Below are 23,909 nucleotides of genomic sequence, written 5' to 3' on the forward strand. Positions count from 1 at the left end.
GCCTCATACACACGCGGCTCAGCTCTGTACACCTCGTACACACACGGCTCAGCTCCGTACACCTCGTACACACACGGCTCTGCTCCGTACACCTCGTACACACGCGGCTCTGCTCTGTACACCTCGTACACACACGGCTCCGCTCCGTACACCTCGTACACACGCGGCTCCGCTCCGTACACCTCGTACACACGCGGCTCCGCTCCGTACACCTCGTACACACACGGCTCCGCTCCGTACACCTCGTTCACATGGCTCCGCTCCGTACAACTAGTACACACACGGCTCCGCTCCGTACACCTCGTACACACACGGCTCCGCTCCGTACACCTCGTTCACATGGCTCCGCTCCGTACAACTAGTACACACACGGCTCCACTCCGTACACCTTGTACACACTCGGCTCTGCTACATCCACACTGTAAACCCCTCCTGACCCCACACATAAACTTCCCCTCATCCAGCACCATGACAACCAGCACAGCAGAGTCCTGCATACACTGAGAAGCTGATCATCTGATCATGTGACTCCCTGACTCCTCCCCTCCATGTGACATCATCACAGGTCCTGTAAGCAGTGAGCACAGAGCAGCCATATATCTAGTGTGCGGCTCTGAGGGTGGAGGTAGGTGGATGAAACATTATTGGGTGCAGGATTAAAGAGGTTGTCCACTGCTTTTACATCGTTTGCCTATCCTGGTAATATAGGTCATCAATGTTTGATCATCCGGGGTCCGACACCCCGCACTTCTCATTCAAATCAATAGGAGGCGATTGTGCAGAACCGCGGCCGCTATCAGAAGATGGGCAGCTCCAGAACTGAGCATTTGGCTGGTGCCAGCACCGAAAAACGCTGATTAGTGGGAGTGCGGGGTGTCGGCCCATCAGACAGTGATGACCTATATCAACAGGATAGGCCATCAGTGTTAGGCTATGTTCACACTAGAAAAATGATTTTTCTTAAGAAATTTCTTAAGAGTGCACCTGTGTTAAAAATGCACCAAAAACGCACCTGCGTTTTTGCCGCGTTTTCGGTGCGTTTTTGGTGCGTTTTCGGTCCGTTTTTGGTGCGTTTTTACCGCTGGTTGCTCCCTGCGTTATTGTGCCAATTATCTATGGCAAAAAACGCAGTTAGCTGCAGAAAAGAAGTGACATGCTCATTCTTTTTCTTAAGAAAATCTACTGAAAGAATTTTCTTAAGAAAAAAACGCAGTGTGTGCACAGCTAATTTTTTTTGCCATAGGTTTTGCTGGGGAATGTCTGCAGAAAGGTTACAAGAATTTCTCAAGAAATTTCTGCAGCAAAAATGGACCAAAAACGCAGGTAAAAAACGCAGTGTGTGAACATAGCCTAAAAGTGGTGCACAAACTCTTTAACCCCTTCAGCACTGAAACTATTTCGGGGCCTTCTCCGCGGCTGTAGATGGACCTCACCTCGGGGGGAGCGGTTTACAGAAGGGCCGGCATTGGACCGTTACCAGGGCGGCTATAGCGGAGCACAGGGATTGGCTGTTACTGCCGACCTCTGCTGTACGGATAGAACCAGTGCAGGGTCCAGGACAACATTGAGTATCTGATACCAGAGAACGGGAACATCTCAGCGGTTTCCTCACACAACGTCCCATTCACACTGTGCAGACTGATATCTCCATCTGTTGTATTAATGACTGCGGAGGAAACGGTCTGATGACACCGGCCGCACTGGACAGTAATCAGAGAGGCCAGGGGTCGCAGAGTTCGGTGGTTACCGAAGTCGTTGGGAAGAGTGATCAGAGAGATTATTGGTTGGAGACGTCGGTGATTGGAGAGATCAGTGGTCGATGGTCAGAGACATCTGTGGTTGGAAAAGTCATTGGTTGTAGAGGTTGGTGATTGGGGAGATCATTGATTGGCGAGGTCGGTGGTCAGAGAGGTTGGTGGTAAGGGAAGTTGGTAGTAAGAGAGGTCGGTGATAACTTTGTGCAGCACAAAATGGAGGAGGCTCTTTTACCCTTTCTACCTCAGATAAGGATTGTGCATACTTGCAGTTTCAGTGAGCAGCTTAGTAGGTATGGTCTTGCGTTTCCTCACACTATTGTATGGATTGGCTAACTATTGGTTGACGTATTGCCTGTGTATAAGCATACAAACAATTGCGATACTACACGTAGGCAACACCATACTATGCCCAGTCCCTAATATGACAACTAGAGATCAGCGAACCTTTGGAAGTTTGGTTCGAAGGGTACAGTTGAACCTTAGATAAGGTTCGGTTTGTGACTGACTTGATTCGAACCTCAATGGAAGCCCACGTGCGGCCAGCCATAAGCAGAACACTTTCGGGGGAGAGTGGGCGGGGTTTTTAGATATTTTTTGTGTCTGCGCACTACATGTGATCACGCTGATTTTACCCCTTGTGTGAGCCGATCAAACACTGCTAGGAGCTCGCACAGGGCTGAGCATCAATCATACCTAAGCACATTGCTTCTCGCTTGAGTGGTTTGCAATCATAACTCCCTCGAACTTTGAACCCGAATTTTGGTGTTTTTTGGGGGGTTTTTGGTAGTCGGTTTCCAAACCCGAACTCCAAATATCGAACCTCAAGTTTGCTCATCAATAATGACAACCAATAAGCAGCTGGTCTTTGTAGAAACGCCATGCCCATTTAGCAGTTCACACCCACTAACTCCGGTCCTGCGTATATGCCGAAGGATTGTTTTTCTTTCTCACTCTGCTTAGCATATATTGGAGGATCTTCCCTCTGTTTTCCTTGGCTAAATGGAAGATACTCTCTCCCATTCTGCTTCAGACAAATGGAGGCCTCTAAGTGAGCCCACTAGAGTGGACACTCTCTTCTTTATTTTTTGGACAGGACTGAACATGCATTCCGCCTACTCTATTTCTTCACTTCTCTAGCTTCTCCCACTTCCTTCACTTCGAGAAGTTGATGGAAGATGTAGTTCTTTCTCCATGCAGATCTATATAACCACTTCTGGACACAGCTACTTCTCATTATTGCATTTCCATTTTTTCCTGTTCATGTAAGAGCCATAACTTCATTGTTTTGTGATTTTGCTGGATGAGTTGCAGCTATGAATGATACCCAATGATTATACCACATAATATACCGTGAAAAAGCTTAGTTGGGTGAAATTGTGATTAAGAGTGCGATTTCACCATTTTTTTTGTGTTTCGATGTCTTTTCAAATCTGTTGTGTAGTAAAAATTACTTGGTACACGATTGTTGGAATTATTTTAGTGGTCTAAAAAAAAAATTCTGAAATTTGTTATACACATACTAAATAAATTTGGCTTAAGTCATCATATTCTGAGATGCTTTACATTTTATATTTTCCCGGTTTATGGTGCAGTGTGAGAGCCAGTTTTTAATGTTGCAGGACATATTTGACATTTTGATCTGCGAATTGGTGGTATAGTAACCTAAGAATGACAAATCTGGCTTTTCTTCTGTACAGTGTTTACCTTCATGGGTTGAATAGTTTTCAATATTAAAAAATGTGTACCGTATTTTTTGGTTTATTATAAGACACACATAATTATAAGCCGCATCTAAAATTTAGAGGAAAAAAAGGAGGGGGTACATCTCATAATCCGGTGGTGTCTTACCGGGGGGTGGGTGGGGGGGGGTCAGCGGTGGTGCAGCAGGGTCACAGGAGGCTGGGGTGGTGGGGGAGTAGGATGATGTGGCGGGTGTCTCAGATCCTCGCTGCGAGCGCTGTAAGACAGGCAACATCCAGAGTCTGTTAGCGATGCGGGCTTCAAAGAAATGGTGCCCAGAGTTGGCGAATGCGCAGATTGAGCTGTCGGCTCAATGACATGCCGGGATCTCATCTGCGTATGCGCCACCTCTGGGTGCCATTTAACTTAAGTCCGCTGTTGAGAGATCAATGGGCTGGAGGTGCACAGATGAGATCTTGAGCCAAGAGCTCCATCTGCACACACGCCCACTCCGGGCACGATTATTTGATGCTTGCATCACTGAGATTTTCAGGACGGCTCCTGCCTCACCGCCCACAGCGAGCACCAGCATAGCACCCACTGCACAGCGCCTGCAGCATTGCCCTTGTAGCCCGCAGCATTGCCCCTGCCTCTTGTGAGCCCTCTTCACCACCTCCCGGTAAACTACATTCGGATTAAAAGACACACACCTCATTTTCATCCCAAATTTGTGGGAGGAAAAGTGCGTTTTATAAACTGAAAAATACAGTAATTTGTTTCTAAAACAATCTACCATCCTGTATCTAATATAAACCAACATAAAAAGGGGTACAAAAAATGTATAAGACCTTGAAGGCGTTTCTTCATCACATGTGAAGAAAACACAAACGTGACATTAATATGTAGTGAAAAAATGGATGCAAAAAGGTGATCTTTTAACTCATTAGCATACACAGGAGAGGCAAAGAACCGCGTAAAGCATGAATACCAAGGATGAGCTAATCCAAACTCTGAATTTCAGGGTTCGTATCCAACATTGGGTGCCCGGATGTCATGGTGAATGGGGAGAGCACAGGGGAGAGGCCCTCAGGCTAGGGGACCCTAGCTATCCCTTATCTCAAAGTTACCTTACCTCTCAAGGTGAGGAAGTCTGAACCCCCTTCCTGATCCTGCTCCTGATCAGCCCTGATCTTAAACTTGCTCCCCTATACCCCATGGGAGGGTCGGGGCAGGAGTGTGATAACCCCAACATAGATGGACAAACAGGGGAAACTAAAACTCTATCTCACAGCAGACTCATACAGAGGTATAAGACAATAAGGGCATAAGAGGAAAATAAGAGCAGGATTTAGACAAGAAAACTGGTTTCTCCACAACATCACCAAGCGCAAAGAAACACAGTTGCCAGCAGGACTTGGGCACAATAGCACACAGACCAAAACACAGACCAACACACCATAAGACTATAGTCGGCGTGGGAAGACAGATTCCACCATCTTAAAAAGGCGGTGTCCGAGTTCAGATGCTGTTCGTATGCTAACCACTCGATTGAGCATCACTGTGCTCAGGTACGTTTGGTGCTCGACCCAGTGAGAGCCGCTTGGAGTCTCTGAATGGCTCTCACTGGGGGTAAAAACAACATTTTGCGGATGTTGTGTGTAGCAAAAAACAAACAGTAAAACAATAAAAAAAGTCCTCTGTGTCCGAAAATGCTTTGTTTATGGCTGGCTATATGCTGACGGAGAGCCGAACTGCCCAGGCAGTGACTTCCAGTAATACTCATTACTCGAGTTGAGGTCTGTTCAATTGGGTCCCTATTGACTTACTTAAAGTTTGGGAACAAATTGAGGTCAAGTCTGGGACCGGAAACGAACGTTTAACTTAAGTTCGTCCGAACCCGAACACACACGCTCATCTCTAATCAACACCAAGAATAAGAAAGTCATCACTGAATAAGTTGTAACATTAACCGAAAAATGCACTCAAATTAGGGTTCGGTTACTGATGCAATGTATTAAGGGGTTAACTTGAACAAGAAACCCAAATAATAGGTAGTTCTAGTTACCTTATGTAGACAATAGAAGATTGGGGAGCAAACAGTAAAAATACTGAGCAAGCTCATCAGAGAGCAGAATCTAGAGATCGCAAAAGAGAGGAATCAGAAAACAGGAAGGAGTCAGAAGGACATCGACTCTGTGTAGTGTGGGAGATCAGAATCCATTTTGTCTTCTCCGTCTCCATTTTATGGTTTAAATCCACCATATAGCACCTTTACACTACATCTATCTGACGCATTTCACAATTGCTCCTAAATTTCTGAGGGACTGAGATATAGCCTAAATCCAAACACGTCTCCGCGCAATCGAAATTGTAGAAAACGTTGTACAACCATTTGGCACAGAACCTAGTCTTCTTTCTCCAAGGTCAAGAATGTTCTTAAACCCTACTTGCATTCCAAGAAATTAGAATCATCATGCTGAACACTACACAGGTGTCCCATCTCTTGATTCTCTGAGCCGTTAATCGTATCATCTCTACTTTGGCCTCACACATCAACTCTACTAGTTTTGTTGCGCCTAAAGTAGTATGGAAGGTGGGTCTACATTGTTAGAGGCGTTGTGATGATGTATATAATGGTTGCTGTATGTCCTAAGTAAAACAGTTACTTGTTCAACATAACATTGATGATTCTGTAGAAAGCTAAAATCTGCAATAACTTACGTTACAATATTGGCTACCGTAGTCTTGTGCCATACATACTAGCATTAGGACTTTATACCCACGGCCTATATAGAGATAATGAATTCAGTCCCTGTATGTGTTTCCTCCAGTTTTATCCAGTAAGAGGACAACACCAGAGAGATGTCCCGTCCAATTCTCCAACAGGACTGTAAACAAGAAGATCCTGATGTGATTAGTGGATCCTGTATTATCAGCCTTATATAGAGTTGTTACCTATCATTTTAATCCTCTCTTTGATGATAATAAGCCTGCTGAAAACTGTTGCTTAAAGGATAGGAAGTGTTTGAGACTAAAATAGCTCTAGTGACTACTGGGAAAATTCAAAATATTACTAACTGTGATATATATAAACAAAAATTGTCCAGAATGTTTTAAAATTCATATATGTCATGAGTCTATCACGGCTTGTTGTGATCTTGCGGGGATCTAGGTATAGTTGAGCACATGTCCTCGTTAGTGCCTGCTCTTTGTTTACCCTGAGTTGAAGCATATTTAATTCCTTCCGGTACTGAAGTGGTTAAGATTCCTTTCTATTCTGCTGTGATCTAACACGTAGTTGTAACCTCAGCTGTAGCCACTCACTTCTGCTATAAATAACCGCTCCTCACTCCTCCCTATTTCAGCTATTGTTCATTCTATACTGTCCACTTTGAAGAAACCTGTCTCTGGAGAAGCTTAGGTGTTCGTTTCTATTGCAGCTGAGAACTTTCCTGCTGGAGAAGCCGTAGAGTGCTATTTGATGTGTTTTTTTCCCCCCACCTGTTTGTCTTATCATCCTTGTGTTGTTTTTTTGTAGTGGCGAGACTAGCATCTTGCTGGCCTTCACACTAGTCAGGGTGATTTCAGCGCAAATGAGGACCTAGGCACGTAACCACACACAGGGGTAAGGAGCTATCTAGTTACGTTAGGGAGTGCAGGATTCAATCTCAGGTGAGTGTTAGAAGGTGATCCCTCTCCCTAGCACTAGAGGTTTCCATTGTATTGTCTCCCTGATTTTCTCTTTGTGTTGCATCACTCACCAGGAGTCCTTTCGCTCCCAGCGTGACAATAGAACACTGATTTAAACAACAGGCTATATTCTAAAACCTGCTTCACTCCAACATCAATATTATCAGCACTAGAACCAGGAGAGGACTTTAGGGGAAAACAGGGACTTTTAAGAGAAACTACAGTATTTAGAATTAGTGGCTTAAAAAGGGATACATGAAAAAAATCAGAAACCACAAAAAAGCTTGTAGTACACTGGATTGACCTGCTTGATAGGTAGAGCTCTCCTCGATGAAACTGATTAACTTGTTCAATTTAGCTTTTAGACTGAGGGTGAGATGGTGTAACGAAACCAATCTTAAATTCCTATAGTGCATAGAGCGCCAAAGATTGATGCTCACTATGCATCTATGTCAGAAGCAACGTGCAATTGTAATCAATGCAAACAATGGATTTCTGTGGCCAGTATTTAGGAAGAAAGGTTTACAGTATTTGTGTTTTGTTATATGGCATTTATTATTTTTCATCAGCTTATCGTCCACCCATTCAGGTCCCAACAATATCGGATCCTCTCAGTGGAGATCTTCTATAGAAGAGAATTCTCCTGATTGCCCCGTGAAGGATGGATATGGACAGGGACAAGATGGCGGAGAGGATATTACACCTCACCCTAGAGATCCTCTTCCGGCTTACTGGAGAGGTGAGAGATTCTGATGACGTCCCATTACATCATTCTTATCTATGGGAATAACAGATGCACAGAACTGGAGAGGTGAGGACTCTGGAGATGTCTGGAGTGAGATTTATTACTGTGTCTCTCCATAACCAGGATTACACAGTAGTGAAGAAGACCTCTAGTGAGCGCTGTCAGGACCCTGTGTATGAGAGATGGGGAAGACCCCTGAGCCCAATCACGGGTCCTCCACCTCAGCCCCCGATACATGAGGACATCAATGACCAGAAGATCCTAGAACTCACCTACAAGATGATTGAGCTGCTGACTGGAGAGGTGACACTGCTGGGAATGCTGGGACATTATACAGTAACGCTATGAAGGGATCGGGGGTGACGGTATCATTGTATGTGTCAGGTTCCTATAAGGTGTCAGGACGTCACCGTCTATTTCTCCATGGAGGAGTGGGAGTATTTAGAAGGACACAAAGATCTGTACGAACACGTCATGATGGAGGCTCCCCAGCCGCTCACATCACCAGGTAATAGGACCAAATACACACGGCCTATAATTATCTGTATGTAAGGAATGAATTCAGTCCCTGTATGTGTCTCCTCCAGTTCTATCCAGTAAGAGGACAACACCAGAGAGATGTCCCCGTCCTCTTCTCCCACAGGACTGTAAACAAGAAGATCCCGATGTTCCTCAGGATCATCAGGTAGATGGAGAGAAGGGGTCATGAAATCTCCCTATGATGTGTAGACGGCTGTGAAGGTCTTGTGCTCAGTCTTGTTTTATCCTCCAGTATTATATGTTTATACTTCTGTAATGAGAGCGGTGGAGATGGCAGGATTAGAGCTGATCATAGATTGGACTTCTCCATCTGTCTGTGACTTTTACAATATTTGTTTCAGGGGGAAGATCTGAGCCATATTAATACTACAGAGACATATGTGAGGTGTGATGAGCGATGTAAAGAGGAGATTCCTACAGATGACAGTGCAGGTGAGTAATAGCTTCTAAACTCTACTCAGTTATTGGCTAGTTCCTTTATAAGTTGTTTTTTTATTTGACATGGATATCACTGGCTGAAAATTCAGATTTGTGAATGATGAAAAGGTATAAGTGTGACGCCCTGGACCCCAGGGGTCACAGGTAATTACATCAGCCACATACACACACACACACACACACACACCCCCTGTGAGGTCACACACATGTCACCCGATAGGGAGACCTCATGCCTCCCCCAGGGCAAGTAGAGCACACCAGGTGAGCGGAGTCAGGTGGAAAGACACGCCCACCGAGGAGACTACTGTCCTGGGGCAGTAAATTCAAGCAGAAAGAGAGAAAGTTGAGAGTTTACAGTGTCAGGAGGAGAAAAAGGAGAGAGACTGTCAGGGTAGGAGCCTGGGCCCCTTAGAGAACGTCAGGCAGGCAGGCGGTGGTGGCCGTCTGCAGGAGTACCGGTACAGCAATCGGCGGAACTGTACGGACCGGGCCTGGGTTGTGGCCCGCCGGTCCCGAACCGGGGAGTCAAACGTGTACCGGAGCACCAAACAGAAGGGTACTCAGACCCCGTCCTAGCTTAGAAGCCACTGAGTATAGGCGAATTGACTGATTGCTGGCCGGACCTCACGGGTTCATCCACAACCAAAGTCCCGAAAGAAGGCAAAAGCCCACCGAGACCGGGTGAGCGGCTCTGCCAAGGGCCAAGCACCCAACGGGCCAGCGCCTGCGGGCAACCGAGGGCTCCTCCGGCAGCTCAACGCCGGGGAGCGGGCTACCACTGCTTAGGCAGGGGGGCCGAACCACAAACATCCAGAGGTGCATGGGAAAAGGGGCCACCATCAACCCCACAAGGGACATCAGCAGCCGGCCGCAGGGACCGACCACTACCGAACTTTGGTTTACCAGTGACTCAGTGTGAATTAATCGTGAGTACACCAGTGCCATCCGGGCACGACACACTACACCGCGGCACGGCGACCTGCACCCCGACTACAACAACCACCAACTCGTACAGTCCCTCACCGGGCCCTGAGACACACCGCCCCTACCCATGGAGGGACTAACATCTCGGCTGTGGCCGCAACACCGATCCCGGACGAGCCCGCCATTACTTCAGCCGCAGCGGTGGTGCTTTTCCCGTCACCACGACCCGTGGGTGGCGTCACGACCCGTTACACGACCACCATCCTCCCACCGCCTACTCCCCTTAACAAGAGTGACGTGGCCCCCGGTCTGGAGGCGCTCGTGCAAGCGGAGGAAGCGGCCAGGCCCCTCTCAGGGCGGTGCATAAGCTGTTTTAATTTAATACATTCTTTAATGGCAACATTTAAATGAGCAGAATTGCTGAATGGACATGTAATCACTGCAGACAATCATACTTGCCACCTTTGCAGCCAATAATTATTGCATGCTGATGTGGCCAAAAGATTAAATATAGAGACTAGCGAGGTATCGGGATAATAATGGACAGAGTGTTAAAGTATCATTAAAACAAGTATGATTTATCATTCACAACTTTTTAAACTTTCTTGAACGCTCGTAACACTTTTCTAAAAGCTAGCGGAAGTGGACTGGACCGTACACGGCACAACAAATTTACTATCATGTGAGACATATACTATAGTACAAATCTAAGCCAACCTAAAAGCCAACAAAAACCGCATGTGCCACTCCAGCTTTACACTTGTTACATTACCATACTGCTTGTCCCCTGTATCTTTCACTACTGTAAGGGACTGTATGAATGTAACTTGTTTGTGTAACATCATAAGCTTTTAGTCTGCGGATTGAGGTTTCCTGTTGCCTATGTTGCCTTGGTCAGTTGACAATTGAATTTTACGACAATTATTTGTATTTTTTTTCTTGACAGATGACTATACCAGGAGTTCAGAGGGACTTCATATATTTTCAGATTTTAAATCAGATAATCCTGATATCACACCAGATACAGATGAAGAGCATGTCATTATCCCTTTTATAATTCCAGACGATTACAGTCAATATCCATCATCTGATACTCTTCAGGATGATGTCTCTTCTCACACAATGCAGACTGTTAATCAAAATAAAAACATCATGAGGAACACTGAACATCAAATAGCTGATACAGGGGAGAAGCCATTTTCGTGTTTAGAGTGTGGGAAACGTTTTAAACACAAATCTACTCTTGTTGCACATCAGAGAATTCACACAGGAGTGAAGCCATTTTCATGCCCTGAATGTGGGAAATGTTTTACCTACAGAAAAGATCTTGTTAGACATCAGAAAGCTCACACAGGGGAGAAGCCATTTTCATGTTCAGAATGTGGGAAATGTTTTACTTACAAAGCAGTTCTTGCTAAACATAAGATAATTCACACAGGGGAGAGGCCATTTTCCTGTTCAGAATGTGGAAAATGTTTTAGAAACAAACAAAACCTTGATTCACATCAGAGAACTCACACAGGGGAGAAGCCATTTTCATGCCCAGAGTGTGGGAAATGTTTTCCTTACAAAGGAGACCTTTTTAAACATAAGAAAACTCACACAGGGGAGAAGCCATTTTCATGTTCAGAATGTGGGAAATGTTTTACCTACAAAGGAGAACTTGTTATACATGGGAGAATTCACACAGGGGAGAAGCCATTTTCATGTACAGAATGTGGAAAAAGTTTTAGTGTTAAATCAAGACTTGATAAACATCAGAGAATCCACACATGGGAGAAACAATTTTCATGCACAGAATGTGAGAAATGTTATAGCAATAAATCAAAACTTGTTATGCATCTTAGAACTCACACTGGGGAGAAGCCATTTTCCTGTTCAGAATGCGGGAAATGTTATAGCATTAAATCAAGACTTATTAGACATCAGAGAAGCCACACCGGGGAAAAGCCATTTTCATGTCCCGAATGTGGAAAGTGTTATTCCTATAAATCAACTCTTGTTGTGCATCTAAAAACTCATGCAGGGGAGAAGCCATCTTCATGTTAAAAATGATGAATATATTCACAGAAAAATTATGTAAGCAGCAGAAATAACCGAATTGTAAAATAGAAAAAAGAAAAGGTGAAGTTAAAGGGGTTGTCCCCTTTCAATATATATTTTGGTCTCTGGGTTCAGTTATATATATGTCAGACTTCTCAATCTACCCGTTGCCAGTGGTGAGTCTGTGTCGCTGGTCATATATCCGATTTTGGCTGCGGCACTAAAGTCACGTCGACATCGTGGTAGTCAATCAGTAAGCTCGGCAGCACTGAGCAGGACATTCCGTATACACAGACCGAAACAGTTGAATTTGCATCATGTTCCCTTTCATGCTTTGGCTATCATGCTACAAATCTTTTATTGAAATAAATGGTGGATATGTGTAAACTTATGATTTTACTGTTTTTATTTACACCAGATTATTAGAATTATATCTCGCTTACGCTGAGAATAAAAAAAGCATTGCATATGGATGTCACATGCATGTCAGAGGATGCTAGGCAAGAAAAAAAGAAAACACTCGCATGACATATGGAATGCCAAACAGATTTCACTCGTCCTACTCTCCTGGATGAAAATCAGTCAGATTTTTCATATGATTATGTGCCGCGGCCTACGTATGACTAAGCAAATTTTTAATTGGTCAGTATAGATGAGTGGACCCATGGATGTTCAAGTTCGATGGGTTCGGCCAGACTTGAAACAAAAGTTTGGTTCGGGAACCGGACTTGACCCCATACGCCGAACCCCATACAAGTCAATGGGAACCCGAGTGTCTATACTGAAAAATGGCTTTAAAATGGTTGTAGTTAGGGCTAAGGGGCTGCAAAAGGAAGCAAAATGGTGGTAAGAGCAGGACAAATATGGATAGGGTAATAACCATGGCAATCATGGTTACAGAGCAAGTAAATGAATAAACTAACATTTTTAATAATCACCCCCCAGAGATGGATTTCAGAGTTTCTCCACAAACAAACAACTTTAAAAAGCCCTTACAGGGCCTGTATTCCCAGTTCACCCACACAGTGAATATTTCCCACAAAGCATACATTTTAAATATAGGCCCCAGCAGAGCCTCTTTCCACAGTCGACCCACACAGCTAAGTTTGACCGAGTTCCCCCATGGAGCAACAAATTTAACAAAAGGGCCCTATATTACCTGTATTCCCAAGTTCATCCACACCGCCAAGATTGCCAGAGTTCCCCTGCGGAGCAACTAGTTTAATAGATGTCCCCTACATAGCCTATTTTCAGAGTTCTCCCACAGAGCAACTAGTTTAACAAAAGGCTCCTATAGAACTTGTATTCCCAGTTCACCCACACAGCTAAGCTCGCCAGAGTTATACAGAGGAATACATTTAACCAAAGTCCCCTGCAGAGCTAGTATTCCCAGTTCACCCACAATCAAGATTGGAAAAGTTGCCTCACAGTATCAATTTAAAAAAGGCCCATACAGAGTCTATCCACAGTTCCTTTTCCGGTGGGCGATTTAAACCCCAAAGAGATGAGTCTCAGAACAGCCTGCTGTTGTTTCCCCCTGGCTATGCTGAAGGATGGCCATGAAGGCGTTATGCTGACCGGATGTGGAGGAAGTGGAGTAGTAGAAAGAGGAAACGCGCTCAGAGAGACCATTTCTCGGTGGTGCTAGGGCATGAGCCAAAATGGTTTCTGCCTACGGCGCAGCCCACATTACATTAAACCCTACAGAGCCTGTTTTCACATTTCACCACCACAGCCAAGATTGGAAGGGTACCCTCACATACCAACAATTTTTAACCCCTTTACGCGCCCCCCAGCCTGTTTTCACCTTCAACACCCAACCATTTTTTCCAATTCTGACCAGTGTCACTTTGAGGTTATAACTAGAGAACGTTTCAACGAATCTCGGTGATTCTGAGATTGTTCTTTTCGTGATATATTGTACTTCATGTCAGTGGTAAATTTAGACTAATATTTTTGTGTTTATTTGTAAAAAATCAGAAATTTGACAAAAAAAAAAATAAAATTTCGCAATTTTCAAACTTTATATTTTTATGCTCTTAAACCAGTGAGGTATCTCACACAAAATAGTTAATAAATAACATTTCCTACATGTTACTTTACATCAGCGCAATTTTCGAAACATAATTTAATTTTTTTTAGGAAGTGAGGCTGCTTTCACACCTCCGGTTTTAGCAGAGTCGGCCAATCCGGCTCTAAAACCTATGCAACGGATGCGGCGACAATACCGCATCCTTTGCATAAGTTTTTGACATGCGGCCCGTCCGGTTTTTGCTGCTTGCGGCATGCTACTGAGCATGCGCAGTGGAAAAAACCGCATGCGGCAGCCGGATGCGGTGTTTGCCGCAGGATGCCGCATGCGGCGTCCATAGGCATGCATTGCAAATCGCACCACATCGGCCGGATGCGGCGCGATGCATTTTTTTTTGCCGGACAAAAAAACATGCCAGGCAGCGTTCCATCCGGCCGCCGCATCCGCTAAATCTGCCACATGGGGCAAAAACCAGACCGAATGCAAGCCCATGCGGCACAATCCGGCACTAATGAAAGTCTATGCAAAAAAACGCAACCGGCGGCAAAAAAAACAGTTGCGGTTTTTCTGCAAAGTGCCGGATTGTGCCGCACAGGAAAAACCGGATGTGTGAAAGCAGCCTTAGAAGGATTCAAAGTTTATCAACAATTTCTCATTTTTCCAACAAAATTTACAAAACCATTTTTTAGGGATCGCATCACATTTGAAGTGACTTTGAGAAATCTGGGTGAATGAAAATACCCAAAAGTGACATGATTCTAAAAACTGCACCCCTCACACTGCTCAAAATCTCAATCAGGAAATGTATTAACTCTTTAGGTATTCCACAAGAACTAAAGCAATGTGGAAACAAAAAATGAAAATTTTACTTTTTCCCACAAAAATATTACTTTAGCCCAAAGTTTTTCTATTTTCACAAGGGTAAAAAGAGAAATTGCTCCATACAATTTATTGTGCAATTTATTCTGAGTAGGAGGATATCTCAAATTTGGTGGAAATCTACTGTTTGGGCGCACAGCAGGGCTCGGAGGGAAAGCGCTCCCATTGAATTTTTGAATGCAAAATTCTTTGGAATAGATAGCAGATGACATGTTGCTTTTGGAGACCCCATGAGGTGCCTAAACTGTGGAGCTCCCCCGCAAGTGACCCATTTTGAAAATTAGACCTTTCAAGTAATTTTTCTAGATGTGTGGTGAGCATCTTGAATTCCCAGGTGCTTCACAGAATTTTAGAACGTTGAGTCATGAAAATAAGAAAATACATTTTTCCTCCAGACTTTAACCCCAATTCTTTTATTTTCACAATGGTAACAAGAGAAAATTCACTATAAAATTTGTTGTGCAATTTCTCCTGAGTACGCTGATACCTCATATGTGGTGGAAATCAACTGTTTGGTGGCACGGAAGGGCTCGGAATGGAAGGAGCATCACTTGAATTTAGAGCACAAAAAATTCCCCATACTACTTTTGAGGCACAGTGCAAAGTGAAAAAGGGAGTTCAGAATTCGTTGGAATGGTTTACAGGTGTCATGTCCCATTGGCAGAGCCCCTAGGGTGCCAGAACAGTAGAAATCCTCTACAATTGACCCCATTTTACAGACTGCACCCCTCAATTAATTCATCCAGGGGTGCAGTTAGCATATTGACACCACATGTGTGTCACAAAATGTTATACTATTGGGCAGTGAAGAAAAAATAATGTTGAAAATTTGGTGTCAAAATAATTTTCACAAGTCGAATCTGTAAAAAAGACCCCATGATGTGTTACATAATTTTTTCTGAATGTGGCAATACTCCACATGTGATTGTAAAGTACTGTTTGGCTGCACCACAGGGCTTGGGAGGGAAGGAGTGCTATCTTATTTTTGGAGCACAGATTTTTCAAGAATAGTTTGCAGACTCCATTTGCACAGCACCTACATTGCTGGCCAAAAGTATTGGCACCCCTGCAATTCTGTCAGATAATACTCAGTTTCTTATTGAAAATAATTGCAATCACAAATTCTTTGGTATTATTATCTCATTTAATTTGTCTTCAATGAAAAAAAAAAAATTGTCATAAAGCCAAATTGGATATAATTCCACACCAAACATAAAAAAGGGGGTGGACAAAAGTATTGGCACTGTTTGAAAAATCATGTAATGCTTCTCTAATTTGTGTAATTAACAGCACCTGTAACTTACCTGTGGCACCTAACAGGTGTTGGCAATAACTAAATCACACTTGCAGCCAGTTGACATGGCTTAAAGTTGACTCAACTCTGTACTGTGTCCTTGTGTGTACCACATTGAGCATGGAGATAAGAAAGAAGACCAAAGAACTGTCTGAGTACTTGAGAATCCAAATTGTGAGGAAGCATGAGCAATCTCAAGGCTACAAGTCCATCTCCAAAAACCTCAAAGTTCCTGTGTCTAAGGTGCGCAGAGTCATCAAGAAGTGTAAAGCCCATGGCACTGTGGCTAACCTCCCTAGATGTGGAAGGAAAAGAAAAATTGACGAAGATTGTGCGGATGGTGGATAAAGAACCTCGACTAACATCCAAACAAGTTCAACAAGTTCAACAAGTTCAAGCTTCCCTGCAGTCCGAGGGTACAACAGTGTCAACCCGTACTATCCGTCGGCGTCTGAATGAAAAGGGACTGTATGGTAGGATACCCAGGAAGACCCCACTTCTTACCCCGAGACATAAAAAACCCAGGCTGGAATTTGCCAACACTTACCTGAGAAAGCCTAAAACGTTTTGGCAGAATGTTCTCTGGTCAGATGAGACAAAAGTGGAGCTTTTTGGGAAAAGCCATCAACATAGAGTTTACAGGAAAAAAAAAAAGACGCATTCAAAGAAAAGAACACGGTACCTACAGTCAAACATGGCGGAGGTTCCCTGATGTTTTGGGGTTGCTTTGCTGCCTCTGGCGCTGGACTGCTTAACCGTGTGCATGGCATTATGAAGTCTGAAGATTACCAACAAATTTTGCAGCATAAATGTAGGGCCCAGTGTGAGAAATCTGGGTCTTCCTCAGAGGTCATGGGTCTTCCAGCAGGACAATGACCCAAAACACACTTCAAAAAGCACTAGAAAATGGTTTGATAGAAAGCACTGGAGACTACTAAAGTGGCCAGCAATGCGTCCAGACCTGAATCCCATAGAACACCTGTGGAGAAATCTCAAAATGGCAGTTTGGAGAAGGCACCCTTCAAATCTCAGGGACCTGGAGCAGTTTGCCAAAGAAGAATGGTCTACAATTCCAGCAGAACATTGTAAGAAACTGATTGATGGTTACCGGAAGCAGTTGTTCGCAGTTATTTTGGCTAAAGGTTGTGCAACCAAATAGTAGGCTAAGGGTGCCAATACTTTTGTCTGGCCCATTTTTTGAGTTTTGTGTGAAATGATCAATGATTTGATTTTTGTTTCATTCTCTTTTGTGTTTTTTTCATTGCAAGCAAAATAAATGAAGATAATAATACCAAAGAATTTGTGATTGCAATCATTTTCAAGAAGAAACTGAGTATTATCTGACAGAATTGCAGGGGTGCCAATACTTTTGGCCAGCACTGTAAGTGCTAGAACAACAAAGACTCCCTCAAGTGACCAAATTTTGTTTATGCACCCCTCGGGGACTTTATGTATTGCTGTAGAGATGTTTTAGCCTCTGGAAAACATCCATGCAGTCAAACGCAATGAATGTTGCAGAATTAAAAATTGCAAATAAGCCCTTGTAGTGCCCAGTACATTGTAGTGTCTGCACCTTCTGCCCAGTTTCTGCTTCTGGAAATCTGCACCCCATAAATTAAATGGGCTCTCCTCACCACATCAATGCCAAACTTGTGGACGTTAACTGTGGTTTAGGCACATTGTGGGGTTTAGAAGGGTTTGGATTTAGGAGCACAAAATTCATCTGATCTTCGCAGTGACGAAAGCTCATTATTTATTATATAAGAATTCAACAAAAGTGTTGATGATCGTAGTTTTGTGCATGTCTCAAAAGACATTTTTTTTACAAAATAAAGGTTTTTTGCATCACTGAATTTTGAAGGCTATAGTTTTTTTTATATTTTTTGATGAGTCATACTTTTTGCGGGATGAGTTTTTATTGGTATCATTTTGAGCCACAAAATTTTTTTTTACCACTTTCTATTCCACTTTTTGTGAGGCAGAATCATGAAGAAACAGCAATTCAGGATTTTTTTTTTACGCCGTTCACCATGTCATAAAAGTGATAATACAGCTTTATTCTTCATGTGCCTCAGAATGCAGAGATACCACATTTTTATTATTTTTTATATGTTTTGCTGCATTTACACCATAAAAACAATCTTATAGAAAAAAAATGTTTTGCATTGCTGTATTCTGAGAGCTATAACTTTTTATTTTTTTCGCTGACGGAGCTGTATGGCGAATTGTTTTTTGCGGGACAAGATGACATTTTCAGCTGTACCTTTTTTATTTATATATGGCATTTTTATCGCGTTTTTTGTCACCTGTTAGATGAAAAGACATAGTTTTTGCTACGTTTTTTTACATTTTTTTTAACCGTGTTCACTGAAGGGGCTAACTATTGTGACTGTTTTATAGCTTGGGTTGTTACAGATGCGGTCATAACAAATGTGCAGGTTTTTTTTAATTTGTTTACATCAATATAAATATTTATTGGAACGTTTATTTTTATTTCTTTTGTTTTTTTTATTTTGAGATTTTTTTAAATACTATTACCATTTTTCTTTACTTTTTTTTTTTTTATTTAGTCCCTTTATGGGACATTACTTCTCTTCCCTCTAATGATTCATATAATCCACTGCACTGCTCGATTGCTGCAGTGGATTATATCTGTCAGTGCTGCGCTCACAATACTCATCTGGCATGATGTAAAAGGCTCTCCGTAGCTGGGTAACCAGGGTCGTCATGGTGACAGCCAAGGGTTCCCTGTGATTGCATTACAAGGACCCGATCTCTTGAGAGGGGAGAGCAATCCTCTCCCTGCCTCCTAAATACTGCGATCACAATTGATCTCAGCATTTAGCGAGTTAAACTGCTGAGAGCGGTGCGAGCACCACTCCTGAAAGTGAGAGCAGGGTGTCGGCTGTAACATTAGCTGGTCACCCTGTGGGGGTACAGCGCCTTAACCTCTGCGATCGCCATGACATACCCATATGTCACAGGTTGGTAACGCTGTATGACGTACTGGGTATGTCAAGGGTCGTAAGGCCCCTAGCAAGCCTGTTTTCCAAGTTCCTCCCACAGAATCTAATTTTGAGCTCCTTTAGCGTACACTTCAGCAGCTGCAGTTAAAAAGCTCGTTGTTGGATTTGGGATTGAGCTGGCAGTCCACCACGAAGCATGGAAGAGTTTCCCCACAATTTTAACAATGGCTTTGTAGTGCCTTTTTATGAGTTCACCTACACAGCAAAAAAATGACAGTTTCCCAACAGAGAAAACATTTGAAGACTGCCCCTACATAACTGGTTTTCTCAGTTGACCCACAGAGCAACCAGAACCTCTTTAAACTAAGATTGAATAAACCCAAAAATAAAGTCTTCAACCAGGAGGCAGGAGGCCAAAAAGCCAAGAAGAGGAGGAAGTGGACATGGCGGTGTAGGTGGAAGAGGCAGAGGAGGAGATAGCCTTTTTGTAATAATATATAGATTTATTTTGGGGTTAGGCCACAAAAATGTTGCAAACGCAACATATCTCAATCCCATTGAGAACCAGTGGTGGATCCTCAAAAAGAGGTTTGACAGATATTGTGACTCCAAGCCCTGATGAGACAAAAATGGGATATCATCAGTCTGGATTTGGCCCATAAGTAGTGTTGAGCGGATCCGGATCGGCAAAATCCGGATCCGCACAGTTTGAGTACCCGATCCGAGTCCGACCCGGGATTCCGGGTGCACGATCCGGATCAGTTTTTTTGTTTTGTTTTTATTCTCTCTCTCTCTCATATAACCAATAAAGTTATGGTTTTTAATGATAAATCATGGTACACAAATTTTTTGTTTCTTAATTATGTTTGGCGTAGATCCTATATTGTCCTTAATTATACAGAAAACAACTTAATTTTGTTGATTTGGGTTATTTAGGTTTTCTGGCAATAGTTTGAAGGTGTTTCTCTCATATAAAAAACTAGATACTATATAAAACGTTTTGTCCATCACAGTACAACTACATTTGTGTAGTTGGTAATAAACTAGCCCCGCGGAAATCATTTCCTCGATATTCTTTTCGATCTGTATTTTCTTTTCCTCTGTTCACTCCTTTACACTCCTTTTCCCAGTGTAGGAAAGAACAAACTAAAAGCCCTGTCACACACAGAGATAAATCTTTGGCAGATCTGTGGTTGCAGTGAAATCATGGACATATTGTTCCATTTGTACACAGCCACAAACCTGGCACTGATTGTCCACAATTTCACTGCAACCACAGATCTGCCGCAGATTTACCTGTGTGTGACAGGGCCTTTAGGCCCCATCATTGGGTAAAGGCTAATTGGTGATGCTGAAGATTGGAAATTTGTTAGTAGTTGCACCAATAAAGTATTAAATGTCAGTCTCATACCATGAAACCAATTGACAAGGTCAAATTTACTCTTTTTGAATTTAACTGACTCTCATGGAGTGAGCAGTCGAAAAAGCTATATTTTTGTAGAATCCACATATAAAAAGATAGTAGGTACATGAATTTTGAGGGGTTGAGGACCAAATCAAGACATCGAGTTTAGAAAAGAAAAATCTTATAGAAAAATATATAGAAAAATCTTGGAGATTTGTGTGCGCAGATAACTTTGACCAAGGTTTCAAACCCTAATTGGCTTGTAAGGGTTATGGCTGGTTCCCTATCATCATCTGGAAATGCCAGGTGAAGAACATTTAAAAGCTTTATAAAGATCCGTCCTCCTCTAACCTTGTGCCAAAAACAGCAGCCATGGGTTCTTCTAAGCAGCTGCCTAGCACTCTGAAAATGAAAAATTATGGAGGCCCACAAAGCAAGCAAAGCATATAAGAAGATAGCAAAGCGTTTTCAAGTTTTCCTCTCCTCAATTTGAAATGTAATTAAGAAATGGCCGTTACCAGGAACAGTGGAGGTAACGATAAAGTCTGGAAGACCATGCAAAATTTCAGCTAGTTTGATTTCTAGTGAGGCAAATCAGAACCCCTGCATGACTGCAAAAGACGTTCAGGAAGATTTCAGAAGAAAAAAGTAAAAAACTGGACATATTGTCTTGCGCTGCTCTACAGATGTAAACTGATACTGGTTTCAGTTTACATCTGCAGAGCAGAGCAAGACCATCTGCCCAGTTTTTTTATTTTGATTGATTAGTTCCTGTTGAACAGAGGAATGAGTGGTCCTGCAGCAGTGTGCAAGTGTGTGAGCAGGCCGGCAATTGTTGGGTGAAAGTGGCAGTGAGAAGCTGAGCCGCGGGTACGAAGCTGTTGTAAAGTTCATTATACCTTGGAGGTGACGGTTGCTGGAGCTCACCTCCTGCGTGTGACCTGGCTCCAAATCACTGCCAACAAGTGGATTTTTTCTGAGTCCAGCTAATATTGGAGGATAACTTCACCCTGAGAGGAGTCTGCAGGACAGTGAGCATTCAGCAGCAGGAGGCTGAGTGGTGATCGGAGATATCAGGCTTCTAACCAGTGTTGTGCCTGCTCAGCACAACGTGGAGAGGTGAGTGGGTGTTATATCCTATTATTATTTAAAATTGTTACATAATTCATATAGAGAGTGCTCCTTTTCTTTTTGTCTTTTTCTTCAGGTAGGTTTAGCAGACTCTGGAATTGTGGTACATTGTTCTACTCACCAGAAACACCTGCACAAATATGGCCTTCATGGAAGAGTCATCAGAAGAAAACGTCTCCTGCATCCTCACTATAAAATTCAGCATGAGAAGTATGGAAAAGAACATCTAAACAAGCTTGACACAATTTATAAACAAGTCTTGTGAACAGATGAGGCTAAAATAGATCTCTGGCCACAATGATCAAAGATATGTGTGGAGAAAAAGGGCCCAGGATTTCAGGAAAAGAATATCTCGCCAACCATTAAGCATGAGGTGCATCAGTCATGCTTTGGACTTGTTTTGCAGCCAATGATACAAGGAACATTTCACATGTAGAGGGAAGAATGGATTCAATGAAATTTCAACAAATTCTTGATGCAAACATAATACCATCTGTAAAAAAGCTGAAGTTGAAAAGAGGATCATACACACATAGCTCCACTCCACATGTCGTACACACACAGCTCTTCTCCTTACATATCGTACACACACTGCTCCGCTCTGTACATGTCATAGACACACAGGTCTTCTCCTTAAAGCCCCATCACACGCAACGACGTATCTAACGATATATCGCCTGGGTCACGTATTCTGTGACGCACATCCGGCATCGTTAGCGACGTCGTTGCTTGTGACACCAACGAGCGACCGTTAACGATGGAAAATACTCACCAAATCGTCCATTGTTGACACGACGTTCGTTTTCAAAAAATCGTTGATTGTTGAGGTCGCAGGTTGTTCGTCGTTCCAGAGGCAGCACACATCGCTACGTGTGACACCTCAGGAACGACGAACTACAGCTAATCTGAGGCCGCCGGCAATGAGGAAGGAAGGAGGTGGGCGAGATGTTACGGCCGCTCATCTCCGCCCCTCCGCTTCTATTGGGCGGCCGCTTAGTGACGCCGCACGAACCGCCCCCTTAGAAAGGAGGCGGTTCGCCGGCAACAGCGACGTCACTAGGCAGGTAAGTCCGTGTGACGGCCACGAATGATATTGTGCACCACGGGCAGCGATTTGCCCGTGACGCACAAATGACGGGGGCGGGTACGCTTGCTAGCGATATCGCTGCGTGTGAGAGGGCCTTTACACCTCGTTAACACGTCTTCCTTCCATACATTTTGTATACACATGGCTCTGCGTCGTACACATCACAGACACACACAGCTCCGCTTTTAACACATTGTACACACACTGGTCTGTATACATCGTACACACGAGTCCGCTCCTTACAAGTTGTACACACATGGCTCCGCTCTGTACACGTTGTAAACACACGGCTCCGCTCCATACACATCACACACACATGGTTCAGCTTCATACACGTCTTACACACATGACTCCGCACACGTCATACACATGACTTCGCTCTATACACCTTGTACACGCACGGCTCTGCTCTGTACACTTCGTACACACACAGCTCTGCTCCGTACACCTCGTACACACGACTCTGCTCCGTACACCTCGTACACACGACTCTGCTCCGTACACCTCGTACACAAACGGTTCTGCTCCGTACACCTCATACACACACGGCTCTGCTCCGTACATCTCGTACACAAACGGTTCTGCTCCGTACACCTCGTACACACACGGCTCTGCTCCGTACATCTCGTACACACACGGCTCCGCTCCGTACACCTTGTACACACACGGCTCCGCTCCGTACACCTCGTACACACACGGCTCCGCTCCGTACACCTCGTACACACACATGGCTCCGCTCCATACACACACGGCTCCGTTCCGTACACCTTGTACACACACGGCTCTGCTCCGTACACCTCGTACACACACAACTCTGCTCCGTACACCTCGTACACACACGGCTCTGCTCCGTACACCTTGTACACACACGGCTCTGCTCCGTACACCTCGTACACACACGGCTACGCTCCGTACACCTCGTACACACACGGCTACGCTCCGTACACCTCGTACACACACGGCTACGCTCCCTACACCTCGTACACACACGGCTACGCTCCCTACACCTCGTACACACACGGCTACGCTCCCTACACCTCGTACACACACGGCTCCGCTCCCTACACCTCGTACACACACGGCTCCGCTCCGTACACCTCGTACACACACACGGCTCCGCTCCATACACACACGGCTACGCTCCGTACACCTCGTACACACACGGCTACGCTCCGTACACCTCGTACACACACGGCTACGCTCCGTACACCTCGTACACACACGGCTACGCTCCATACACCTTGTACACACTTGGCTCTGCTACATCCACACTGTAAACCACTCCTGACCCCACACAT

At 44.0% G+C, this 23,909-nt stretch overlaps 2 protein-coding genes across 2 annotated transcripts in view; both read left to right on the top strand.

Moving 5' to 3' along the window:
* The first annotated feature begins 566 nt into the window (after nucleotides 1-566).
* LOC142312376 (uncharacterized) lies at nucleotides 567-12,186 on the top strand. Its single transcript, XM_075351316.1, has 5 exons — nucleotides 567-625; nucleotides 7,717-8,380; nucleotides 8,460-8,557; nucleotides 8,754-8,844; nucleotides 10,721-12,186. The coding sequence occupies exons 2-5, from the start codon at nucleotides 8,248-8,250 to the stop codon at nucleotides 11,821-11,823; spliced, it is 1,425 nt and encodes a 474-aa protein (XP_075207431.1). The 5' UTR covers nucleotides 567-625; nucleotides 7,717-8,247; the 3' UTR covers nucleotides 11,824-12,186.
* Nucleotides 12,187-12,698: 512 nt separating this feature from the next.
* Nucleotides 12,699-23,909, top strand: part of LOC142313070 (uncharacterized) — a 36,862-nt gene continuing 25,651 nt past the window's right edge. The window contains exon 1 of the mRNA XM_075352053.1: nucleotides 12,699-12,722. Within this exon, the coding sequence (XP_075208168.1) occupies nucleotides 12,699-12,722 (24 nt within the window). The remainder of the gene's footprint in view (nucleotides 12,723-23,909) is intronic.

The sequence above is a fragment of the Anomaloglossus baeobatrachus genome, chromosome 5 (genome assembly GCF_048569485.1).
Source record: "Anomaloglossus baeobatrachus isolate aAnoBae1 chromosome 5, aAnoBae1.hap1, whole genome shotgun sequence".
Taxonomy (NCBI): Eukaryota; Metazoa; Chordata; class Amphibia; order Anura; family Aromobatidae; genus Anomaloglossus; species Anomaloglossus baeobatrachus.

What these genes read in the sequence shown, in the direction of transcription:
- LOC142312376 (XM_075351316.1), top strand. Translation starts at nt 8,248, where the DNA reads ATGTGTCAGGTTCCTATAAGGTGTCAGGACGTCACCGTCTATTTCTCC. An exon ending in CCAGCCGCTCACATCACCAG is followed by an intron (nt 8,381 to 8,459) that starts GTAATAGGACCA and finishes TGTCTCCTCCAG; the next exon opens with TTCTATCCAGTAAGAGGACA. An exon ending in TCCTACAGATGACAGTGCAG is followed by an intron (nt 8,845 to 10,720) that starts GTGAGTAATAGC and finishes TTTTCTTGACAG; the next exon opens with ATGACTATACCAGGAGTTCA.